This window comes from Cataglyphis hispanica, chromosome 10, assembly GCF_021464435.1.
Source record: "Cataglyphis hispanica isolate Lineage 1 chromosome 10, ULB_Chis1_1.0, whole genome shotgun sequence".
In the NCBI taxonomy this organism is placed as follows: Eukaryota; Metazoa; Arthropoda; class Insecta; order Hymenoptera; family Formicidae; genus Cataglyphis; species Cataglyphis hispanica.
In genome coordinates, this window is record NC_065963.1 from 5,911,578 (window position 1) to 5,938,614 (window position 27,037).

General features: G+C 38.5%; 1 protein-coding gene across 25 annotated transcripts in view; it reads right to left on the reverse strand.

Annotated features, from left to right (window-relative positions):
- The window catches only part of LOC126852195 (polypyrimidine tract-binding protein 1), a 351,818-nt gene that overhangs the window by 16,712 nt on the left and 308,069 nt on the right, over positions 1-27,037 (reverse strand). For 20 of the 25 annotated variants that reach the window (XM_050596732.1, XM_050596721.1, XM_050596731.1 and 17 more), the window contains 5 exons: positions 22,649-22,786; positions 8,005-8,056; positions 5,022-5,080; positions 1,609-1,837; positions 76-323 (listed from right to left, as the gene is read on the reverse strand). In XM_050596732.1, coding sequence (XP_050452689.1) covers positions 76-323; positions 1,609-1,837; positions 5,022-5,080; positions 8,005-8,056; positions 22,649-22,786 — 726 coding nt within the window. The remainder of the gene's footprint in view (positions 1-75; positions 324-1,608; positions 1,838-5,021; positions 5,081-8,004; positions 8,057-22,648; positions 22,787-27,037) is intronic. The other 5 variants (XM_050596711.1, XM_050596716.1, XM_050596710.1 and 2 more) reach the window with 3 other exon arrangements.

Consider the following 27,037-nt stretch of genomic DNA (forward strand, 5'->3'; position numbering starts at 1 on the left):
GTCCTTAGCGTCGAGGAAGCAACGCGTCGGGGAACGGGAAAGGAGAACAGAATTTCTAAGTTTCGGATTACTTACCTCTTCGTTGAGATTGCTGACGAGCAGCACGGCTGATGCCTGGGCGCTTCCCTGCACCCGTACTCCCAAACCAGCCGCACCAAGAGGAAATCCGCCAAGACCGGCAAGCCCTCCTGCCGGGGGCACGCCGTTGTAGGGACCGGCCAAGGGCGACGGAAGGCCGTGCATGGCCGCAAAGGGCGTGGGCAGCACACCCGGTGCCCCTGCAATGGACTCTACTTCAGGAAGTTCAGATGACGTTATTATCACTGTTAAACATTACGATAGGGAAAATAACGATAGGTAGATATAACGATCTTAAATGATACAAGATGAGAGAATAGGATCGAGAATCATAAAGAGACTCGCGCCACCTCCCCCGGAAGCATTCGGGGGATATGAAAGCCCGAGAATTTCGTGCCTCTCTAAATAACGTTGTTCTATCGTTCGCCGAATCTTTCCGCGCACGGTCGATTTTCTTAATGCGCCTGGATTAATTATGCGGCTGACCGTTGCGGGTCTCTCCTAATCCTCGGCCATCAACGAACTGTTTGCGCAAGAGATAGGACGCGCAAAGTGGATTACAGTACGTTACAGATTAAACACCAACAACGACGCCGTGAAATTAATTTAACCCAAACAAGCGGCCCGAACCGAGCGTGTAATTTAAACTAGCGTTGTCGCGCCGGTACCAAACTCAAAAATCCGGACAATTCGGCGCGCGGCCAAGCCGGATCGCTCGTCCGGTACTTTGTAATTAATTAATTCACCCGAGGAAATAATTACGATTGACCGAGCGGCGCACACGTGGCGGACAGGACGAAGTTTTAAACGCCAACAAATTACCCCCACCATCGCGAGTTGATGACGATAATAATAATAATAATAATAATTATTATTATTATTATTATCATTATTATTTTATTGTGATAATAATAATAATTTTGCGCGATGTCAAAATGACGGAAAATCGGTATTCCTATTAACATAATTAATTTCAATAAAATATAATATTGCGCGAGATCGTGCCGTTTATTGTTTAATCAATTTTTTAATTGTGCTTTTTATAAAATTTTGAAAGCTTTCGCTCGTGAAAAGTACAAAAGGAGGAAAAAGAAAAACAGGGAACATTCCAAATTCATACACAATTGTAGATTTAACGGAGCAATGAATTTTGAAAACGCCTATCGCAAACCATCCATATATTCAACTATTATCGTAGTATTGTATAGAATCATATGCGCATTCATTGTTTATGTGTCACATACGGTCCATTCAGAATCGCTTCCGTTGAATTTCCCCGAGTCTGACTAGCATTTAATGACGATGAATTTTGCACGAGCGTCTATTGCGAATTCTATTCGACTATATGCAGAGTGTATTATTATATAGGATCGTACACACAAGATAAACGCGTTCATTGTTTATGCATCGTATTTGACTTCTGCTTCGCGTCCTAAACACATGGTTTGTAAATAACGCGATTTATTTGAGGAGTCGCACGCGATCTAAATCGGAGGGAAAGGGCAAAGTAATTTATAGGAAAATACTCACCGGGTATTCTGGCACGTGGCTGGGAACCAGCACCCATCAGCAACTGGGGTAGCAATTCGCCGCCGAGGGCGAGCGATGCGGCGTCCAAGTTGGCGTCGCCGGTCGGTAGATTCGGGTTGGTGTAATCCCGGGACTTGTCATTGTTGTACTTGACGTTGAGGTTCTGCATCTTGCTGTAGTCGATGCGCAGCGTGCAGCAGGAATTGTAGACGTTCTGTCCGTCGAGCGACTGCGCAAGAAATCGTGCAATTCTTCATTAATCGCGATCCCAAGTAACGATTAACATTGTTGTGCTCAAGCTTAGAACACACCATAGCGACTCACGCATGTCTGTCTATGGATTCATCTTTCTTTGTGATTTCTTCAAGAGAAGATTCCCTATCGTCTTGTTGCATAATTTTCTACCAGTTTAAGCCAATTAAAATCTCCATAAAACTGAGAGAGCCAAAGTCATTATTTACTACTTTGCTTCAAAAACGAAAAAGAGAAATTTGAAAAAAAAAAAGGATAAAATCTCTTAAAGAGAAAAAAAAATGTTCAATTATCACAGCGCAATTATTCAATCGATTCAATAAGAAAAATAGACAATTTCATATAGAGATTGTGACCCAAGGATCGGCCGCAGAGAAAAGTTAAGCTGTAAATCGAAAAGTTTCAAAAAGTCTCCGATCGGGAGAAGCTTATAAACTCTGCACAAACTCGAAGAAACCCAGAAAATCGATTTCGGGCTACGGGAATTTTCCGAGAAATTCGCGACTTCAAATCAGAATCCGCAATCTATCCTTTGATACTGATTCTAAAACATATTATGAAACTTACGTTCGACAATGTCGCGTTCAACAGGGACGCGAGTTTGAATCGCTTGTTTGAGTAGTGCATGGTCGCTGCATTGTGAGCAATAATTATGCGTGCATATACATGTGTACATATATATATATATATATATATATATATATATTTATATATTATATATATATATATATATGTGCATATGTATGGGTGTGCCTGACCACGCTCCCGCTCTATATTTACACCGGCTAATGAATTTCGTACATAATTACTGGGTCGGCCCGCGCCGCGAGCCTCCGGCGTGCGCGCACGGCGGCCTCTCTTTGTCTCCCTTGCTCTTTCGTTCCGTTCCTCGGGCGATTTATTCATGGTCGAGTGCCGGTTATAATAATCGACGAACGAGACGAATCGATTTTGCCGATTCAGCGAAGTTGAAGCGAATATTAGAAAGATCAGAGACGATATTCGCGAGTTTTCGATTCGAATATATTCGCGGAGAAATCTGATAATAATTCGGAAGATAGATTTATCTAATAGTAAGTACCATGAAAGTTCCGACTGATATCGAATCAAACGAATCGCTATCGTTTGTGCGTTGAGGAAAACGAAAAAAGAGACTAGAATAAGTAAAAGGAGAGAAAGAACGAGAGACGAAAAGGGCGAAGGAGGAGGAGGGGTGGGGTGGGGAGGGGGAGTTCGAAGAGCGATATCCGCAACAAAGCTAAATTAATTTTCTGTCTTGCACAATCACCGCGAGTGGTGGTTCGCGGCGAAACCGGTGTATTTCAAGCGAATTAATTTTCCCTTTGATCAGCACGCGGGTTTACTAGTTTGCGGCGTCGAGCTTACCGGAGCGGGAGCGGGAGGGAATCGATGGGGTGGGAGAGAGATGGGAAAAGGAGGATTCCGAACACGGGGGATGAATTCGAACGGGCGCGAGAAGTGCCGGAAGTTTCTGGCGAGCTTCCGCCATTCGCGACGGCTTGTCATTGACGATGTAAAAGGCAACACATATCCTACACGCGAACAGCTGTTGACACAGTCCAGTGTCAACAATTCCAGAAGTAACAAGGCGAGCGTCCCGTTAACCCCCTTTCAGCGGTCTGCGTTTCACGTACCGGTTGTTACGAACGATTTTCTGGATCTCCAGCTTCCACAGTTTTCGAAAGAATTTCGAAATAGCAAAAAAAGAAAAAAAAAATTTTTTTTCGTCTTTTATTTTATTTGAAGGAGTGAGTTTTTCGCTGTGTAAAATGCTCAAACGATACACTTAAAATAACGTAGAATTAGTACACACGTTCGGGGAGTATTACACAGCAGCGAAGTAGCTGCATCACACTCACTTGCAGAAAAATTATCGAATCATCTCAAACACACATAAGACACAATGGAATTTACTAAGAAAAAAGCCGCGCGAGAATAAATCACGATAAATATATACAATTACGATAAATATGGGAGAATCGTGTTTAAATAAACAGTGTTTAAATAAACAGAAACAGAGTGTTAATATATTTAATTATAGCAAGAGTTTTTGAGCGAGAAAACTTGAATTTTTTTTTTAAAAATGTATAGAGATCCTTTATTTTCTAAACAAAAGAAATTGATTAGCATTTGAATATACTAGCTTATGGTACAACGTGCATTTAGGGAATAAAGAAACTTTATAGAAATTAGTTGCGCTATCCATGTGATAGAGAGAAGAACAAAAACTACGCGCACATTTTCCATTTTTTTTTTTAAGCAGTGCCAGCTTTAATGCTGCTGAAAGTCTCTCAGCTTTCTTAAAGAGAAAAGAGCGGGAGTAATTTCGTCAGAGGACACGTGATACTTTTAGCTCATGATTATAGGAATAAAACGATATTGCAGGGATACGCAGGTAAAACAAAAGTTTACGCCAGAGACATAACTCGTGATACCTTAAGCAGCGGCAAGTTTAATGTTACGGCTTTCTCAACCTCCTTAAAAAAAAAAGAAAAATAGAAGTGGTTATCGTCAGGATGTGGCTCTTTAAATCTTGCGCAGGTTAAATAAATTATTACGGAAATTATAGGTAAAGCAGTAAATCAAGAAATATCGATGATAAAGAGAACAAGAGAGAGGGGAGAGAGAGAAAGATACGACATGTAATGCCGCGAATAAAGTCTAGGTATCGATATTGATGAATCGCGTGAAGCGCGAGGAATAGATCGATCGCGCATCTGCGGTCCGCGCTTCAAGAATTAATTTGGCTTGCAAAGCAGCCGATATTTCCATAAATCCGGGGGAAAATATCGTATATTAGGAGAAGCGCGATCTTGCCTCGACGTCGGAATTTTTTCTTCCGTCATCAATCTTTCGATTACGCATTCATCGAGCTCACTTTCTGTAATTAAGCGCCGCATCGCGGCTTTCTTCGCCGAAGGGGATGCGGGTTGGAAAATATTTTCTCGACGCGAGATACTCTACGGAAAATTTCAATCTTTCCCACGGGAATGCAACGGATAACCGCCGCCCTGGTACAGTAGTGGCGCTCGCACGGAAAAGAAGGTAACTTAAAAAAAAAAAAAAAAAGGAAAGAAAACAAGGAAGAAGAAATAAAATGGAGATCAATAAGGGGGAAGCAAAGTCAAGTGGATACTTACGAATTTAGCAGTCTGCGCCGACAGCATATCCGCGTATTGTATTAGTGCCTGGAACGAGCCTGAAACACAAAGGCGATAGAAACCATGAGACGATATCGTCTATTATGACCTTTACGCGTTCTGCAAGTCGCGTAACCTGATAGCTAATAATTTTATCGAATACCAACGTTAACGTTTGACAGAGTCATTGTGTGTGAACGGTAAAATGGATTATTAATAAAAGTTTATATATTTTAGAGGAGATATAATACTATATTTTCTCTCTCTAATGGCATATTGCACGATTTTGCAATTTGCGTTATATAAGTAATGGACATGTTTGCTCATTTAATATAATGTGTTTGTTTCAAACAATAGAGTTCATTATTTTGGCAAAAGCATTGTAGCGTTGTAACTAGTTAGAAGAGAAGTAAAAATGACTTTAAATGTGTATGTGTGTGTGTGTGTGTGTGTAATATAAAAAAAATGATAAAATATCTTTTGTAAAATATTATTGAAAACATACGTAAGAGTACACTATGGAAAATATAGTTCTAGATGGAAAAAGTATAAAAGGCCTCGGAAAATGAATCTGATACTCGTGATGAAAAACGGCATATTTTTTTGTGTTAAATCGTGTATTTGTAATATCCGACCAGACGGCCCGAGTAAAAATCGGTGATTCGTTAATTTAGTGCGCGAGCGTTGCGAGAAACTAACTCTACCACGATAATACGTTTTTCCCGCGCGCAGCCGGAATTGTTTCGTTAGCGGCGCCGGCCAAAGTTCCAGCCGGCGGCTACGCTATTTCATTTTCGAATTTGCTCCACCGTGATAATGGAACCTCTTTACTGTAATACGCTAAAGCCACGGCACACGTGCGCGCGGACGTACACAATGACCGCAATCTCGCTGATAGAGCTTTTGTTTTTCCCGAACCATTCCTTCCTATGAGATTAATATCGCTTTTGTGAAAATTAAGAGAAATATATTTGATTAAATATACACGGCGCAAGCGCAACATAATTGTACAATAAAATATTAAAAAAAAAGATGTGTTCCGAAACTTTATCGCGTGACACGTGTCAAAGATACCGCATCGCTCAAAGTGAGAAATGACATGAATAAATTGACGTGAAAGTAACGACTCTTTTTATCGGCGATTAATTGCCACTCGCGGACGTTGATCTAATATTTATCGCTGAATGAACGAGCGTGAATTCTTGAATATGGATATGTTACAAGGACGCTTACAAGCGTGCTCCACCTCTTCCGGTCTCGCGAAAGATAAACAATTACGAAGGAGACAAACGCGAAATCGCCATGAGCGGTCGTTTCGCGGAGTTAATATTTCAGGGAATTTTCTGCAGCGTTGCTCGCTTTTCGCGTCCGGCCGGTCGGGGCGGTTTATAATTGCCATTAAATCTCGATTAAACGAAACGTCGCAAGGGAGAAGGCGGGACCCGCGGCCGCAATTTCGCGAGTTTTAATCTCGCATACGTACGTCAAATTCGCGTAACTCGCCGCGCCACGTATATTTCATTACGCGGCGCGCGTATGATGCGAAACAAAGGATCGGGCCTGCGGCGATGTTATTTAATTTTCGAATCTGAAATACGTGGAAGCGAAGAGAAGGAAGCTCTCTCGCTCCCTCTCGCACGACAAAGCCCGTGTTTCGAACGAATTAAAAAAAAAAGAGGAACAACTGCTTTTCATTTCACAAAATTATAAAAGGCTTTCTTCCCCTCACCCCTTCCCCTCGACACTGCCGTAATCGCGATGATAACGTTTACTTTGTAATCGCGCGACTGAATGCAAAATTTTTATTCAATATTTTTCGTTACAATCTCTTTCTCGAGATATAATACTGTAATAAAGCGGAGGTGATTTTTGCTTTCCGTACCGTCCGAGTGAATAATTCACTTTGCATCAAGAATAATTAAGATATCATCTAAATATCATTTCCCGTTTCGCGAATTGTGCATTCTTACATAAGGGAAAATAATAGAAGCGTTATATCCTGTTAAATCACAATCCGCAATCTCAAATGCGTCCTCGTCTCATTTAAATAGCAACAATATGATCTTTCGCAGCCGAAAATTGCCGGCAATTCTCGTGTCTGTTGAACCTCTGAGAGGAGATCCGAGCACGTGCGTATGTTCAGCCACGCGGAGACTCGACGTTACGACTCGGGCGTTGCATTTGTCACGCACACCCATGCACAATCGTACACAGATAGGACACGCGCGCACAGGGAATAATGATGCTCCCGCGTTCGTTCACTGTAGGCTGTATGAATTCGTAACACGCTCGTCGGCTGCATACCGAGGCCTCTCTTTATATAACGGGTGTAACGAGAAATTGCGTACGTTATTCGATCTGACGATTTTGATTAGAAGAATATATGATCAAAAGTCGAAACAACTACGTTAAATTGCATTGCCTCTTATTCAGATTTAAAATAGATCTCCGATTTATTATATCACGCTTTAAAAGAATTTAATAATCCATTATTTATTCATTGATGATATTCGCTTTAAAATGACGAAAGAAAATCGAATTATCGAAGCACGAGAGTAAGATCATTCTGGAGCAATATGTTTTAATATAAAAATAATAATTATTAAATTATTAATTAACTGATTAATATCTTAATGTTTCATACTAAAAAAATTTCGGCATGTTGCTAAATTGTAAAAATAACGAGATCCGCCATATGTGTCAAAATGCACCTAAACTGTCTAAGTAACAATCTTGTTTGCCGGTATTTCGAGAACACCCTTTGGGGAACGATTCCGAAAGTACTAACGGCGGCAAGTGCGCGCAACGAGACGGCGGGAGGCTAGGATGCGCTTCAAGCACGCTGAAGTACTAAAGTGCCGTGGCGTGTCTGCCTCGGAAAAGCGAGATCTACAACCCGCGAAAATGCCAGAGTTCCCTCTTTACTCCTTTACCCCTCGGCACATTGATTCTAGGACAACGATGTATCGAACGCTATACTTACTGTTCTTTGTGAAGGTGACGATCTTCAAAACTTTGCCGAAGCGCGTGAAAATCTGCAACACACAAAATAAATCTTGGGGTGAGAGATCAATCATTTTTAATGCGCAAAATTTTATTAGTTTACTTAATTAAATGATTTATCAGATAATTTATAATCTATTATCCCGTTATATCATTTTGTCGATGGAAAGTAATATGTAGCAAACAGTTGTAAATAAATCTATCTTGATAATTATGATTACGCGATATTGTTTATAATGATACTGAAATACGTCGACTCTACAATGTTGACATATTGCGACAGATGTTTTGACAGGGCCACGTAATAAATGTCTAACTAGAGCTACAATTGTCATAATCGCCTCGCGAAGCTCGTTTAGAGCAAGAGCGATCAAAATTACAGAATTCGACGGACCGATGCCGATTTCGCGCAGCAGCGAAATTACAAAATAATTGGCGCGGATATTACAATGAAGGGATTTATTTGCGCGCAGAAGCGATCCGTTGAAATAAAACTGAATAAATCGGCACGTAATTATGTTAACCGGGCGTGTCCTAAAAAATTGATTCGCCTCGTACGTCGGAGGCTGTCGCTATAAATACCGATATTCCAAAAGGCCTGAGGTAACTGTGTAACGCGCAGGCACGCGAATCGCATGAATTTTCAAAAGCCTCTATGGCGAAACGGAAGGCCGGTATCACGCAATATTTACAGGCGTATCCGGCATGGGAGGCCGAGCCGCGGGCTAATAATCGCGCACAGTCCCATGTCAAACCGCCGTCATTGTCACATATGTTTGGCCGATGATCACATTAATGCCGCGTATGCAAATATTTGACCCGGTTGCTGCCGTTTCGCGGCGATCAATTGCGAGCGCGTTTTGGCGAGCGCGTTTCTCCGCGGGTATAATAATTTTTTCATCCCCCTCGATTTTCAGCCGCGCGACGCATAAATCCTTTCTTATTTAAACGTCAACGTATTACGTTTAATCGTCGTCTCGCTTTTCGCCGATTTTAATTAACGGCTCATCAAGCTAAATGACACGTTTTCAAGCGCTCGACACAGCTATTTTTACGCGCGAGATCGCTCAAAAAGAGCGTATATCCGTTTTCAACGAGTAAATACGTAAAAGCTTGTAAAAGCGTGACCGCGAGGAGAAATGAAACATTTCCGATGCGAAGCAGGAAAAACGCGCTAATATGCGAACCACTGTCACGCGTTTTAGCCCCTCTCCCCCTTCCGTCCCCGAGTATTTAATGTTGCACGCGGCTTGCGGGCGTTGAACGTATCGAATGAGGAGTTTATATATCGTCGCTAGCGCAGCGATAAAAATCCGTGAAATTAAAAACGAAAAAATACGCCGGACATATTACGAGAGAAAAGAGGAAAAAAGAGGTCGCGATATCTCCGCACCGGAATATAAAATGTGTACTGATGCGTTCCTTACGAGCCGCGCTTTCATTCTATCTTCTTTCCAAAGTTCGCCACTTATTCCTTTGACGCGAGCCCCTTCTTTGGTATTGTTCAATATATAAATCTACATGATTCCTGCGACTTTTGAAAAATTTTTGCACTCGAAGATACGTAGAGCCCGCGTCGTTTTCGACACGATCTAATGACGCTTTCATCTCAATTCCTATGTCGCGTTTGAAAAAAAAAATTACGACTGCGTTCTTACATTTTAATTCCATTCAAGGAAGGAAAAAAGTCGCGTAAGAGAGAAACAATATGCGAGCGCAAACTGATTTTTAAATCTTGCTAATGAGTACGCGCAAATAGAATGAATACACTTTCTTTGAATACGCTCGCATAATGCATTCTTTTGCGAATTAATTCTCGATTTTCGTACACATCTCTTAACAAAACCTAGTGAAAATAAGAAAAAGTGCTGTAAGAAATATGAATCCATGCTTGAAAAGTGCACTCGACAACGTCGGACGGTTCGAAAAAATGAGAAACACGCGCCGCGGGCTTTTACGTAACGGTTTTGTAATTAGTGGACTCGAGAGAGAGAAAGAAAAAAAAGACGTATACTACATCCGCGTGATGCACGTCAAGTGGGACAAAAGAAGTTTCTGCCGTTTTGACTGACACGACGAAGCCTCAAAAATGGGATGAAGCTTCAATAATAATGCAGTGTCTAGTGCCCATCCTCATCGGGCGGATGTAAAACGGAATTTTTTAACCGATAATTGAACTGAGATCGGTGAAACATTTACTCTCCTTAAATATACAGACTATAATGACAGATTCTTTACCGAGTTTGAAAGGACAATATTTTTCTTACAACAGGTTTTATGAAATATTATCATATATATTATAATATATATTTTTTTTTAATTTCTACAGTTAAATATAATGATTATATAAAGAATCTTTTGTTTATATAATATCATATTATCAAATAAAAATTTAGAGCTCGACAAAATTTTTATTCGGTTTTTTATCGCCGCATTTCTTGTTTCCCTTTGAGCTGTGATAATAATCAACTTTTTCCAATAAAGAGCAAGTAAATTATTTAGCAAGATTTTCAAAAGTCGAATTCGTTTCGAATGTGCGATCGTATTAGCGGAGAGAAATGTGATTTTTCCGAAAACAAACAACGATTATAATCATTACAGGATACAGTAAAACGGCGGCGGTAACGATAAAAATCTCTGCATATAGGTCCTCATTGTCGTTACATTTACGTACCTCGTAACGTTTCTTGCAACGAGGATTATTTTTACGGTAATTACGTTTAGATCCCACGCAATCCGAGCCCACAGAGTAATAATTACGCAGATATATCGATGCATTTATGAGATTCTTTTCATTTGTAGATAATTTTTTGCATAAAAAGCGAGCTTATAACATTGTCAAAAAAAAAAAAAACATTCTCATAAATAATATATTCTTCGCGTAATGTAATAAGAATATTTTCGAATAAACGAGAAAATATTTAATTTTTATATTATCCATATTTTTATATTACAAATATTATAAAAGTCAAGTAGTAGGTAGTATCTTACATAATGAGTCACATTACATTAAATACTGAATCTCGTATTATGATCGAAACGTTACGCTGGGAAAAATGGTAAATTAAAGATTGAGTAAATTAAAAGTAGATGGATCATTCGTGAGCGCGGATTCACAACGGACGGCAGAGGATCGCGAAGGTGGAGAAGGTGATAACGATGATAATGTTTAGAATATATGGATTACGGTTCCATCCATTACGTCCGTACGTCCGCAGCGTCCATTACAAGCCGCAAGACCGCTCATAATAGTTCGCTCGACTATGTGCATTTCCTTCTCTCTCTCTCTCTCTCCCAATGCAACTGCAATTGTACGCGTTTTCCTATGAGCGGTAACCGTACACGCTATTTATACAACGCGTATATAATACGAAAAGTAGCAGTACCATCATCACCATCACACCACCACTATCATCATCATCGTCGGGCCGTACATATTTTTATCCGTTTTCCGATAAAACGGGAAATATTTCAATTTTGATATTCGAATTTTTGCCAATCGCGCTTCCGGCCTGGGAATGCATGCGTTCGACCGAAAACAGTTCGATCGCGAACGGATATGAAGTCGCGATGCGTTTGTGAGTATTTACTCGAGATTGCGCCAATAAATGAACGGATCGACAAATAATCGCGAGGAATCACGAGTGAACGAGGAAAGAAACGTGGAATAATGCCCGCGCGATTCCATTTGTTTGTCGGGCAAATCTTTGTAAAAAATTGCCGCAAGCAATCTGTCTCGCGTAGATAAAAAGCTTACAAAGTCTTTATCTCGAGAGACAAAATTTTGAATTTTTATAAACTTATATGCAATTGAAAAATATATTCTCGGTTAAAATTTAAGTTTATTCAGTTATAACTTTTTCGCAATAATTTATTTTACGTAATGTGAAACGTAATGCGCCGATAACAGATTAATGCCGTATAAACGCAATGGGAATCTGCGCCTTCCATGGCATTTATATACGCGTCCATTACAAACATACTGCACAATAAAATTAATTAAACCGGTATTTAATTAATTACTCGAAATCTGACAAATTTTCCGCTTGCTGCACATCGTTGCAAATTGTCTCTGTGAATTTAGGGAGAAATTCGAGAATTACCCCGTAGGCGATAACGTTTATTATCAATGTGCAATTGATGCATTCCATGATTGCCGTCGAATACACGCAAACTTCTGTTCATTGTTGCACTAGTATTTCCCTCTGTTCCATTATTAGCGTTTGCCCCTTCTACTGTTATTAGAGAGATTAGGGAGCTAAATATATCCGGCGGCCATAATTACTTTACGATATGCATCATGAGATTGCAATTACGCCGATCAGATATTTCGTATCAAAATAAATATTATTAAATAGTATAATGTTCGTATATATTGTTCATCCTACTCGCGACAAGTATTTTGACGCAACTGGAATTTATAAAATATTGGAAGCATGAGAAAATAATTTCTTATTTTCAATCTATAGCTTTATTTTGAATTTACTCAAGTTTATTTTGAAAGGCGAATATTTTTTTTCTCGATACACAAGTATATATCGCCGACATATATTGACATCGAGAACGTAATCGATAATATTGGATGTTCCAATACTTTGCAACTTTGTAACGAGTAGATTAAAGCAATCCGCTTTCACGCTCCGATGGATAAACAGAGACAAAATACACATCGCTCGCCGAAATGTAAATAAATGGAGGAAAATCGAGAAATCCAAAAAAGAAATTCAAAAATAAGTCGGCACCTCGGTGAAAGAAAATTGTCATTCAAATTCTTACGTAGGATTGAAACTGGGACGAATCGGCTTGTTTGCGCGCGCATCATTTGCGACAAAAGTTTTAATGAGGGTCGAATGAAGTGCCGGTGTAACAGTTTCTTTGCTGCTGGCATTTTTGAAGAAAGAAAATCGGATCTTATAAATGTAAGAAATAATAAAAAATATCCGGCACGTGAAAAATAAAGTCAATAAAAAAAAAAAAAACATACTTTATCTTCGATGCAATAGAAGGTCAACTGTATCGCGAAGTTAATTCTGGAATAATTCTGAAATCTATGAATAATTTCTTCGTCGCAATATACAAGTTTAGTTTCAACTTTCGCTCATCCATTAATCCTCTGAACAATATCTCGTGAAATTATATTGTAAAATCGTTTCAAATACGCGCGTCAAAATTAATGATATATATATGATAGAAATAAAAAAAGAAAGAAACGTTTTCAAATGCAATGGACAAGTTTCCAAAATCAATTCGAGAAGGTTTTAGGAGAAGCTCCGCAATCGTTCCCGCAATCAAACTACCGTAGCACTCGCATTACTATGCGAAGCGTAACGTTCTCCTTCGTTTTTGCTGATACATTTTTAAGGCCTCGACCAAACACGATCATTTCAGGTATATATGTATATGTGTGTATGCGCGCGCGCGTTCGCCTCCCGCGGGAAATTATTCCGCACGTGCATCTCGCATCTGCAGCCGATACGTCCCTTGTATGTGCGCGGAACAGCGTTTGTCGTCAACGAAACGCTCGAAAGACACAGCGTTGTTGCAACTTTTGTAATCAGACCGAGCGCGAGTTATTGGAGGATTCTGTTTTATCTAAACATTTTTTCCGCGCGAAATTCGCCGAGAACAGGGCGCGTTAATCAGAGTTACTTGCAACTGTAAGTCATCCCCGATCAGGCAAAGCACGTCACTGTATTTTCGAACGGTGAAAAATTAAATAAAAAAATATAATTGCGCGATAAAATAATTGGATTAATTTGAACGTTAAATTAAAAACCAAAGAATTACGATCGACCGTTTTAGTTTCGTAGAAAAAATCGCCAACTCCCCATTGAAAACCATTGGAATGTATATTTAATAAATTAAGAATGATTTACCGATATATGTATATGTATATATTATTATCATTATCCGACACAAGTTTTGATTTTATTTGATTCATTAAAGTATATGTAATTGAAACTTGAAATTGAATGAGTCTGCCTCCTCCCTTTCCCATATTAGCGAGCGATTATGACGCGATGAAATTAATGTGCCTCGAAATACGTGTTATTCAATATGCGATTACGCGAATCAGATATATAATTAATCAATAATGGCTGAATTATTAACGAAGAATATCGAATAGAATTACAAGAATCGGAATTTTTCAAAAGTACTATTTCACAAGTACTGTATTAAATTAATTTGAGAGTGCGCTCTGTCCTCTATATGCTACAATCGCGTCTGAACACAATTTTTCATTTTATTAACTTTTTAATTATTCCCTTTACAATATGATATCGATATGGTTAAAATTCATTCAACCAATTGTAGTTTAATTAAAAAACTTTTATTTACTGTAGACAAAAAGCATTTTGTGCATCGCAATAGCGTTATCATGCATGTAATGTACGCGAACTCTGTATCTATCGTCAGCGTGTGCTATGTACGCGTGCAAAAACTAACGTTTATGTTTTATTTATTTTCCTCTCCCTTCGTTTCAAATTGTGTTTACGATTGGTTTCCTACCATTCGTATCGCCGAAATGGGGTTACGTTCTAAAAAAGGCGGAAAAATGTGCACACGACATTTTAAGAATTTTCCTTTCAGCTGGAAATAGTCATCGTCGAGACTTCCGATTCGCGCACAATGAGAAAACTTTCAATATATTCATATATATGTGAAAGATTAATCTTAAACTTGTCACAGACTGCTTTACGCGAGCGAGAAGCGGTTTTATTTAGGAATAAAAAAAAAAAATTTGCGATTAGAAGTTGTCGCGAATTAATATAATAGCAGGAATAAAAGAGAGAGAGAAAAAGAGAAAGCATAAGCCATAATCTCTCATGCTAAATTAAAATAAACAGATCTCGGTGAATATTTCTCTAATGAGGTAAGATATGCACCGAATTGAGTGATGATCTATCCTACTTGACGCTAGATATCCAACGCGTGTTATTTCGAGAGTGCTTGCGTTAATTCACCTACGCGATCCCCCTTTAACCCCATTTCACCGAGGCACGTCGACTATGCGAATCAATTCGCATCACTATTTGATAGAATCGCGCGCGCAGCGTTCGTCTCTGACATTCCACACTTGTTTCAAAAAAGTGAACTAACGCAACAGGAGAAATGCACAAAATTTCAATAAAAATGTATACAAAAGAAAATAACAATGAAAATCTCTCTTTATTATTAAACGCCTTATTGCGATCTTATCGGGATACGTTTCGAAATCCCCGAGTTATTCGTTTCAAGTTATAATTATATATTTTTTAAGAGTCAATACGAACTTGGATTTGTAAGCGATATTAAAAAACTGGATAGCTGATGGCTTGTTGCAATATTATAAAGCAGCCGTTAAGAAATAAACGAAAATGCATTGCTCTGCAGCAGTTCCATTCGATATTTCGTCAGCAGCGAGTCTCTCTCTCTTTCTCTCTCTCTCTCTCTCTCGCGTTCCTTCCTTCCGCAAACATTTTATTGTATTTCGAGCGTGACACATTTCGCCTAATAACTCAGAAAATTTATATACTTTTCGCATATACAGGAACGTTTACATTATTTAATTTTTTCTTTGTCGATATTTTTATAACATTTAATTATAGATAATTAAAAGTTTCTAAAGTATTTTATATAATATGTATATCTTATATATTAATATATACATATTAATTTTTCATTATATACATAAAATAGTAGCTAAATAATTTCAGCATAAAAGAATCGCTCAAGAATCTTAATCTCTCTCTGTTAAAGAAAGTATCCTCCGCATAAATTCATCGGGAAACAAATCCCGCTATTTGCGACACGCGATGTATATAGAACAGCGCAATACATAAGCTGGTATATTATTTTCTTTAATCTCTCCCTTTGGGGGAAGAGGGGACAGGAGAAGGATCACGGGGAGGGAAAGAGAAATACCGGCAACGGCTCGTTATTAAATCGAACGCGGCCCTTTGGCCGGCGGCCATCGCTCATAGATCCCGCGGGGATTCCCTCATGCCGTGGGATTACAGGTGACCAAACTCCACCCTTCGCATCTATTCCATTCCGTTCTGTTCCATCCCATTCCGCGAAAACTGCCCATTACCACCGGGGCGTATTGATTGATGTAACAGTTATTAATTCGCGTGCGCGATTATCGAGCCCGTCCCGGTCGCGCGGGTGTCTCCGCGGTTTCCGTAACGCAATAACGCGCAATAGCGGTAACGCAATTCCCGCGTCGCGTCGCCGCGATCCGTCGTTATTCATTTAGATATGACGGCCCGGGAGGGTGAGAAGAGGGTGAGGGGAAAAGGCTCGATGTCTGACGGCGAGTCGGGAGTTTTACGGGAGCGAACGGGAAAATGTTGTTCGAACTTACTACTCCCTCCTCGCCGTCGCGCGAGGGGCGAACGAGTTCGCCGCGGGAAATGGATTGGGATTGCTGCGAAACTTCTTCTTTGGCAAGTCGCCCGGATTTTTCTCCTTTCGAGATATATGTTTCGTATCGCGCGGCCGCAATACGATTGCGGTTCGGCAGTTGCGCAATTATAGTTTACGCGCGAGATTATCAATTATTCTCGGCCCGCGAGCATCGATAAGGATATTTATTGAAGAGGGCGGCGTGAAATGGTTTTTCCCCATAGAATCAATATTAAATGATATCAAATCTCTTTACCAATAAATTGAAAAAATTAACAACGCATGAAAATTCAAAAAAAAACGTATTACATTTGAAGATTCATCTAAAATATATGAGTACAATTTTTATTCTAAAAAAAAAAAATCATATGTAATAAAGGATCTTATTTTTTGTTTTCGCGAAAAACTCTTGCGATTATACGTAATTAATAATTACATTTATATTGAATGTCATATGTAATCTGTATGCGAGAAAAATTTCCCATAAAAAGGTTTTAGAGTGCATATTACTTGCGTGTGGTTGGCGCGATATATAAGCTGGGACTGTTAATGCCGGTTGCATTATTAATAGCTACAAATGCATCCTGACATGACTGACTACACGGCCACGAGCAGGCTTTTAAAGCTGTATCAGGCGTGTCCACCCTTAACGGAATAACTTTTAATATCTTTGCGCCGCCAAGAAAACTACTTGCTATCGGAAAACAACCGTCGTCATGATCCATTTTACGTATATATTCCTATCGCAAAAATCTACAACGCTTCTTCTATAATTCCTGTTAATAGGAGTCAAGAAAATTCGAGATAAGTATCACGCAAAACTTCGTCGATTACTTCGAAACATCTTATCATTCGACATAAAGAAACGCTTTACATTAATTTCGAGTGCACAATAATGTTGATATTTATTTATACTCCAAAGTTATGACCTTTTATTTCAGATAATTTTTATATTTGTCTTTTGAGATTAATTTCCAAACGATAAAGAACGCGGACTTTTCTCCCACAACACCTACAACACTAATATTAAGCAAAATAAAAGAGATGTATACCCTTTTTATGTTCGATTGAAAAGCTTCAAGAAACGCTTCGATCTATGCAACATTAACGGCTTTAATTGCACATTTCAAGGCGCACACGCGTAAAACACTCGAGCTGTTCGCCTGTTCGTACTCGAACGAACAACTGGAACGATCGAACCGAGACATTAGATGGTTGCCAACGGCCATTAATCATACAGTACGAGGAGGCGAGGTGATTAATGTTTTCCTCTGTGCGCGCTAACTTCCATCCCTCTCTTCCCTTCCCTCTTTCATCGCCCATTTTCACGCTCTCTCCCCCGGTTTTCTTCGAGTCACCGTTCTTCGGGTTCCTTCGTCGCCTCCCATCGAGATCACACCGCCAAACTGCCGGCTACCATCGTCGAGTGATTAATTTACGACCCCCTCATTCCGTCCCCTTCGTCACTTTTGCCATTTCGATTCCCGACATCCCCCGCGAAACATTTAGTATATTTCAGTAATTCTCGAACAGCATCGATTTTCATTTCAGAAATATTGCATGTTACACGTGCGCAAAATTGTAGAGAAAACCATTTCGCTGAATATGAAATTTAGATGAGAGGACGATCCATTTGTAAAATTCATCCTTTCGTGTTTATAAATTAATTCGCGATTCAAAGTATTTTTTATTATGTATTTTGATAACAATTTATATAAAGCTTTGTAGATTTTACTATAATAGAAAGAAATGATTTGGAAGTATATCAAATTTATCTCTTCAACATTATATTGATGTAAGATGAAAGGATTCTCGCAACAAAATCAGTATATATAAATCATTAAAATGTGCTGACTTTACGTGTAGCTGTATGCTTTGTATTTTTATATATCTCGTACACTTATCTTATATTTACATGTCAAAGAAAAATTCTCCCTGTCTCTGGGCGCGAATGCTACAGAGATTAATATTAAAGAACAGAATCTCACACCAGCACACGCAGATGCAATTTTTAAATAACCTTTATTAAATTGTCGGTAGTGCTCAGAAAAAGAGAATAAAATAAACGAGAATGTACTCAGCGAAATCACCCTCCGTTCAGTGCTGATGATGTCACTGTTTCAAACCGACGGGCCTTAATAAGGCGAGACTTACATTAGTTCTGCGTCTCAGGTGGCAGACTGGCTCCCAGTAACGGCAATTTATATCGCCAAATGCACCGACGAAGTTCCCGAGCCATTTAATCGAGACATAAATGTTAAATGCTCGCCGTCTCTTTATTTATGTCTTGTGGATCCGACCGGAGGATACGACCGATTTTTTATATTCGCGAAACCTGTCTTCCGATACTGGGTTTCGCAAATAAAAGTCGGGGAAGGAATGCACGATGCATTCGAAGAATGCAACCCATGGAACGTAAAAAAAAAAAAAATACCGAACAGAAATTATCGCGAAGAAAAGATACGACTCGCGCTATCGTTTTATGGGTCCATCGATCATATTGTATAATAATCGGATTTATATTTTATGATATTTAGAGTCATCCATATAATCTTTTTTTCATCGGATAAAGAATGTATTTTTTTTTTATTTATTATTTTCATTGCTGCTATATTAATAATACGATTTTCGTAAAAAAAGTAAAAATAAATATCTAATATTCTAATACAATTGTCATAAGAGATAATATCATCGCGCTATGTTTAAATAAATTGTGATTGCTCCTATTTTGTAAAGCAATTCATTAAAAATTTGTATCTTAATTCAACCAAACGTCTAATCCTCGCGATTAGAAAAAAAAAAAAAACAATCTAAAGAAAGCTCTAATTTTTCTTACTCGGTACAATCTTTCTAGGCCGAGCTCATGGATCATTAAGAATTTTCCGACGCAGGATTCGCCGACTAATAACATTGGCTGGATTACAAAGTTTTCAGAGCGCCGGTCCCCGCACCTGAACACCTGCACCCCTTTCTCGCGCAACCCTCTCGGGGCGCAACCTTTCCATCCCTCGCGGGGATGGCGCGAGAAGTTTCTACTCCGCGAGGACGGACTTTTCGCGGCATTTAGCCGTCTCGGCTCAGGAGACCGTAAAGTTAAATATCGGAGGAGAATTTCCAAGGGACAGGGAATGAAGACGACAGGAGGGTGGAAAAAATACCGTCGCCACGTAAATTGGCTTCGCCGCCGGAGGCTGTCGGTTAATCGCGCGAAAAGCAACAGACAAACCGGGAACAAATAAAGAACAAAGTTAAAATTCAATTCAACCGGAAGAAACAATCGAAGTTCCGGCCGCGAGAACCGGGAAGAAGCGCGTTTACAATTGTTTCAGCAAAGTCGAGAAATCCAGGGAGACGCACAAAAATTTTTCAAAAGAGTGCCTGACTTGAAAAAGAAGAGAATAATAAAATTATAACGAACACACGTCTCTCAAAATGTATGTATGTGCTCTTTAAATATTTATGCAAACTTAAGTCTATTCGCTCGAAATAAGAAATATCTATGTGTAATTTATATATTTATAAAAGAACGTCGCGAAAATCTATTTAGTATCGTATTTTATAAAAGTTGCTTTAAGTAACGAAACGCGAACACGAGATCGGGATTTCCAGGCAATGTGCTTAATCCCTCTTGAGAAAGAAGCATTTGTATGCTCTCTTTGAGAGAGCGCCGTATCGGATTACACGCGCAGTAGAACAGGTCAACTTTTCGTCAGGCTTCGGTAAAGTACGCGAATGTTTTCGATCAATTTGTTCGCGTCGTTAAAATTTTAAGAGACGCTGTGACATTTCGTCAAGACGGAAAGTCTTGACTATAAATCTATCGTTAAATAATTTAGATCATAAGATTCAAGACATCTTTCTATACAATTGATTTGGTGTTAAGAATTTTTTATTAGTGACGTCTCTTGCACTGGATCATAGATATACGTACAAATTTCTCTGATCTCGATGCCTGTTCACATTTCACATTTTCTTACGCGAATTACTTCTAATCCGATTATCTCGAGATAAATGTCAGTCGACAGGATTTTGTTTACGGCACAAATCATGCGATATCACCGGGAATGTATCGAAGAATCTGTCTGACCAATAGCAAGCTCCACGTGGGCTGGCTTCGACACGAGTTAATCTTTCGAGCTGATTACAAGTCGCGGAAACAAATCCAGTTCCACCACCGGAACCGTCGTGTAAGCCCGCTTACGCAACCGAACACATATAACCGGCCAATCGTCGATTCGTAATCCGGGAATGTTTTCCGCCCAGTCCATTATCGGCTTAGCACGGCTCTTTCTGCCGTCGTCGTCGCTACTCTCTTCGCTTCGACCTGATTCCACATGTTGGAGAAAAAACAAAAACGCCACCCTTTATATACCCGCGTGCACTCGGCTAAATCGATAGTGTTAAAGATAGTTTCCTCACACGCCACTCACATTTGCAATTCCTTCGGGACATTTGGAGATAAGCAACAAGCCTTTGTATCGAAATGGACTCGATGGTGCAGCGCAAATCCCATAAATATTTTCATGAGAAATAACTGTAATTTGCAAATTGTTTTTTTTTTTTTTTTCGATAATTCTTGTATAAACAATTGAAAACAAAAAATTAATTATTCTATTGCAATTTAACGTTTATTTTATCAATTATTTAAAAATCTCATTGCACATCATTGACTTTATATAATAATTAATGTATAAGATAATGTAAATAAAAATTTATTAAAAGAAAAATTTATTCGATCAATTTTATCGGTATCCCTATGTAAAGTTGTTGTATATTACCTTCCCGAGAACACAACAATAAGACATTTTACTTTCACATAATCGAGAAAGGGAAGAGAGACATTTTCGTACACGTATCATATTATCGGGAGATATTATTCGCGACACTATTGAACACGCTTAAAAATGCATAGGCCATTCAACCTGGAAACACTCCGGTTATCCTATTATCCGAAATCCTAAGGGATAAGAATTACCTTCCCTTAATGATGACCAGCGATATTTGCCCCTTTGTTTTCTTACCGAAAAGGAAACAGTGTATATTAACGCTTCTTATTTTATGAAAACAATTTTATATTCATAAAGACGAATATTACATGCAAAAATACATTGACCAAATCGTGAATTACGATAACTATATTTAGTGTTTATTTTTCTTTTCATTTAAGATTAAAAAGTATTGTAAAATTGTAATCTACATAAAAATAAAAATCTACATTAATTTTATTATCAATCTATAGTATGGAAAACTCAAATTTTTATGTGTTTTTTTATACGCGCGCATTTACTGATTTTTACAAAAAATTGATTTCCACATAAAAATGCTCATAAAATTTATTATTTTGGCATAACATTTTGAATTGTTGCAATCTACTTTATCAACTTCGAAACATTTCGATAACGAAGCGAAATGTCAATTCTGCAGCGAGTGCAATTAGTGTCTTACGAGTGTCGTATAAAATGTATCGCACCAAGCAACTCCAGCAACTCCGATGGTCGCGCGGGTGCGGCAAGGAGATTATTCTATAACTTTAACAATCAATTATTTAGAATTCAGTTATCTCGGCGAAACGACCGGCGGTATATTCAATTTTAAAACTGCAAACAGTCGCCCCCGCAGTGGCGCTCGCCGACGACAAGCACTCAATATGTAAAATGCGATGTAACTTCCGCCGCGGCCGCAACTCCGGCGCCGCGCGGATTAATCAAGCGGAATTCACGCCCGACTTGTAAACGTTGATCAAATATCCGCGAGCAAGTTAACGACCGCGGGATTGTCTGCGAAATTCGACTAATTCAACTCTGTCACGGTGCTGCGCGCGCGACATTTTTCGGCATCCGTCGAAAGTTAAATTACATTAGCCCTTTCGGCGTCCCCGGAAAATTAGAGGCGTACTTTCCCCTCGTTTATAACACGCGAATGCACGGTTTATGTGTGCAGAAGTTTTTTTTTTTTTTCACAAGTTCTTTTTTTTTCTCTCTTTTATGGCAAGCCCCAGTTTTTAAATCTGATATGGTAAAAAATTCTCCAAAAAAATTCCTAAAATACTGCACTATGTAAGAGTCGTGAAAAATTTCCATCTCTTTCTCCAAACACTCTTTCTGCGCACGTTCATATTTGAATATGTATATAATTCATCGTCGCATTACACGCGATACTGCATTCAGCGCGACCGCTTTCAATATAAAACGAAGAAATAATAAATGGGTCGGCCGAGTGGTCCGTTGCGTGCTCACCTGATAAAGTATGTCGAGGGTGATCGGATAAAGCATGTGCTCCACGATGACTCGAAGTACCGTGTTGGGTCCGCCCTGGGTCTCGCCGGCACTAGTTACCTGATTTTGTCCGGGAATTGCAACCTGGTTATTCGAATTCTGCAACAGAGAACGAGAAGGGAAACAAAATTAAGCGCTTTGTACAAGTAAATCGATTGCTATCGACGCATTCACGCGTGTCGCCTGCGAAGTATACTGAACATACAAGTTGGCCAAGTTCTACAAGACATTCTAAATTCCGAAGTTCTAAATTCCATTTCAAGTGATGTCATCAAAAGTAAAAACTTGGTTCTCTTGTATCTTCAGGATTTCGTATATGTAATGAAGATAATTGAAGGTTTGCTTATAGCAATTAATTTATTATTGTTATATAACTACTCTATATAAAAAAAAAATCAACAATAATAAAAAAATCGATGCAATTATTTTAAGCCAATATACACAAAGGTCTGTGTTAAACTTACTCGATAATATAAAAATATTCTGACCGTACCATTCTTTGATCAACATTTAGATCGTATTATACGAGTGTATTAATGATAAAATAAATATCACGAGTTTTGTATACGTATCATTTGTCAGAAGCATTGTTTGCAAACTACAGCTGTTTATATTTTATAAAATATTTTTTTACAAAAAAATATTCATCTTACATAAAATAATATAGTCATTTTATAATTTTACATTTTAAATTATAATACAAATGTAAACATTTTATACTTATTTGTACAAAAAGTTATTGTATACCTTTCAATGGTGAAATCATTTAAAATTCGATGATTTATATATAAAGAATACATTATGGAAAATCTTACGATACGATGTATGATCCTTCTTCTTCGCACGATAAGAAACAGATCATGAAAATTCTGTCTCGGCTTGTCCGCTAAGTGTGATGAAGCGGAATGGAAAATGATTTCTTTGAAGTGAGAAGCAGAAAGCGAGCGTCGGGAAAAAACGAAGAGAAATGCGGGAGGGCAAACGAAAATAGAGGCAAGAGTATTAAAATCGGACGCATACTGAGCGTAAAAACGAGGAGACATTATACTTTGTAAGTGAGAGCCGTATAATGGACGATAGCGCTGCTGGGTTATTAAAAGAAGCCGTGTCTTTCCGAGTCTCATCGAATGAAACACCCGGTACGTTCGGTCTTAATATTAAACTGGAAGATTACGGAAAAGCAGTTGTAGGGATCACAATAGGAATCACGCGACTTTTCTATAACAATCGATCAATAATTATATATTTATAAATAAATTATATAAGTATTTTACTTAAATATTTAATTGCTCATTATATTAATTTAATTTAATTTAATTTAATTAATTTAATTTAATTTAATTTAATTAATTTAATTTAATTTAATATTTAATAATTTTACTTCAATATTTACTCATTATATCCTTTTCTTAAAAAGATTTGAGACAGTGTCACATTAAGCGTAGAACTTTATAAAAAATAAAATCATCAAAAATTATTATCCTGCGAATATTTTTTTTCGCAAAATTATTCAATTTAAGAATGGAATCATGTTAAAAACATGACAAAGCATTATTCGTTCTTCCTATCTTTCGCACGTGCGAAATGCGTCTGGCGTACTGTTGCCGTTTTCATCAGCTGCCGCTGCCGGTAAAGCTGTCAAAGTGAACTTTAAGGGATACGACGTGGCGGGGACATTAGCATAAAATGCTAAAGAAACGCGCCACATTAGAATTTCGATGTAGATTAAAGCCGCCCGGCAAGGCTCCCAAATCTGACTTCGTAAAAATAACTTCTTTCCGCGTCCCGAGTGTCCTAAAATTTCCACGCCGACATGAAATCGCCTTCGCTTCCTAATTCGCGCAGAGTTTCCGGATAATTTAATCCTCGGGAGTATAAGTAGCAAGTTAATTATCCAATTGTTGCAAATAAAGATTTCCGTAACGCGAACACGTGTTTAAAATAAATTTAAAGGCCAGACAATAAATTGTTCATTTTTATTATTAATGCATTATATATATCTAATAAGTTATTATAGAGTGAATACAAAAGATATATGATACTTCATCTTGAACTCAGACAAATGAAATACAAATAAATTGAAGACGTACAATTGCATCTCGGTTATTGCAGCGAGCGTCACAATTGTTATTTAGCTTTTTATTAGCTTTCATCGGAAGCCATTTCAAACGAATTTCAAACGCGAGATTGCTGTAAATACACACGGCTTCAAGCACTTTTCACGAAACGATATCTTTAATAGAGACTTTCGATAAAAAGCAATTTGCAAAATAACCGATAAACAAATAAAAAACAAATATAGACTCACGAGGAATCCAAACAATCTTCACGACGAAATGTAATCGCGTATGTGCTACACTTAGAAGATGTTGCATTTAACCGCGCAATAGCTTGACCTGAAAAAGTACGACGTGCTGAGAAAGGATGTAAAAGCGAGAGATAAAACCAAAAGCTACAAAAAACGTATAGTTCTTCGGCGGTGAATGATGATCGCAACAATTCGGAAGAAGGAACTCGAGTGCATGACGTGACAGTAAAGTTCCACTTCGCGGGTTGCTTCATAAACGCGAAAGCTTTTGATTATGCAGCGATGCTTTTTCGAACAAATCGAAATATTCAACATGTAAAAAAACATTGAAAATAAACGCGTATTTTGTATTTTTTAGACACTTTTCAAATGTTATGAGGATAAAAATTAATTTTACAATACTGAGAAGGATTGTCTTGAAATCATAAATAAAACTCTATTACAGATCAATATTTTTGGCTCTTAAATTCTTCGAAAAAAAAAATGCTAATATGTGAATCATTTTAAAAAATTACTCAAATAAACAATTTCTCATAAACTAACAATAAATATTGGAGTTAAATGAATAGTCAGATGGCTAGCGTTCCATGGAATTTTTAAGTGGGCTTTATCTCGGCCTCGTTTGCTAACTCGTTTTTGCTTCTATTTCTGATAAAACATGAGCTTTTATGCATAATTCGGTAGCATTTCGTTTAGTCGTACGTGTTCGTTTAATTGCAATGTAAAGTAGAGCGTGACGTCGTCGCGAACCATCGGCGGAAACTACCGTCGACCGTATCTACTAATAATTTTACGAGCGATTTTATCGAAGTTCGCATCGCGCGCTCGCGGTTTAGTCGAGTTTCCGCACGGATTCGTAGCGGTTTCCAAAGTTGACGAGGTCTAAATCTAAAATGTTACAGTTTCGAGTTGTAAATGTGTTGCAAATAATTTACAGAAAAACTGGAGAGATGCATTGGGGGATTAAAATAAAAATAGATCAATTGCTTATATAAATAATTCGTAGTAAATACGAACGAGTCAACTGTTGGAATTATTTTAACATGAGAAACATAAATGAAGTGGCTCGACAATCCATTTCCCTGGATCATCATCATGCCGATCCTTCAGCACGGATAATATTTGAAATCGTCGCGCTTTCTTAAAAGGGAAGAATTAATTTCAACATCTTGACATCGGGCGAAGAAGAGAGGGAAGAAAAAGGAGGCAAAAGTTTGCCAGCTGTTTAATTAATTAGTCTGACAAACGTTAACCGACGGTTCCCATCGAATTCGCCGTAAGGGTGACGTGGCGGCCGGCCATTTTATCCGCGAATTAATCCTAAAAGTTGCGCATAGCATCCCTTCATCCCCCTTCCCGTACACCACGTTTCATCTTCGTTTCCCATCTTTTCCTCCCTGCGATGCCGATTCTACCCTCTCCCCCCCCCTCCCCCCTCCCAATTAACGGCCATAAATTCCCATGCGTGCGAAATATAAATTCGCGCGGACGCTGCTCGCTTTCTTATTTCCTCCCACATCTTCTCCCCTTTCCTCCCTTTTTCCAAAGTAGAGAGTTCTCGAGATCGCCTCTCCCGATCCGCAATCCTTTTTATCGAAACCATGCGTCTTCCGCGAGAGGCACGCGATATATCGAGAGATTCTTGAAATCCCATCAAAGCGGCCGCAAAAGAAGTTTTCTACCGAGCTCGAGCACGTTTCCGCAAAACCTAATTTTTATTCGTCTGTGAAAGTCAGAACGATCCATCCGGTATCTTTGTCGTTAGTGCGAGCATATGAATTTCGTTAAGTAATTATGGCAGAATAATATTCCGGAATTTTCATAATAAACTGCTCGGATTAGAAGATAAATCTCTTGACTTCTCAAAGATTTCATATTATTTTCCATATTATATTTCGTCGCTTCCGAGAATATAGCGTAAATTAATAATGAAGTTACAGTCGTTACATCTTATTTTAGCTGCGAGTTACACATCTGGACGACCAAGCCGCATGAATTTATATCAAAATGAGCAGTCCTATATGTATACGTTTCTAAATATT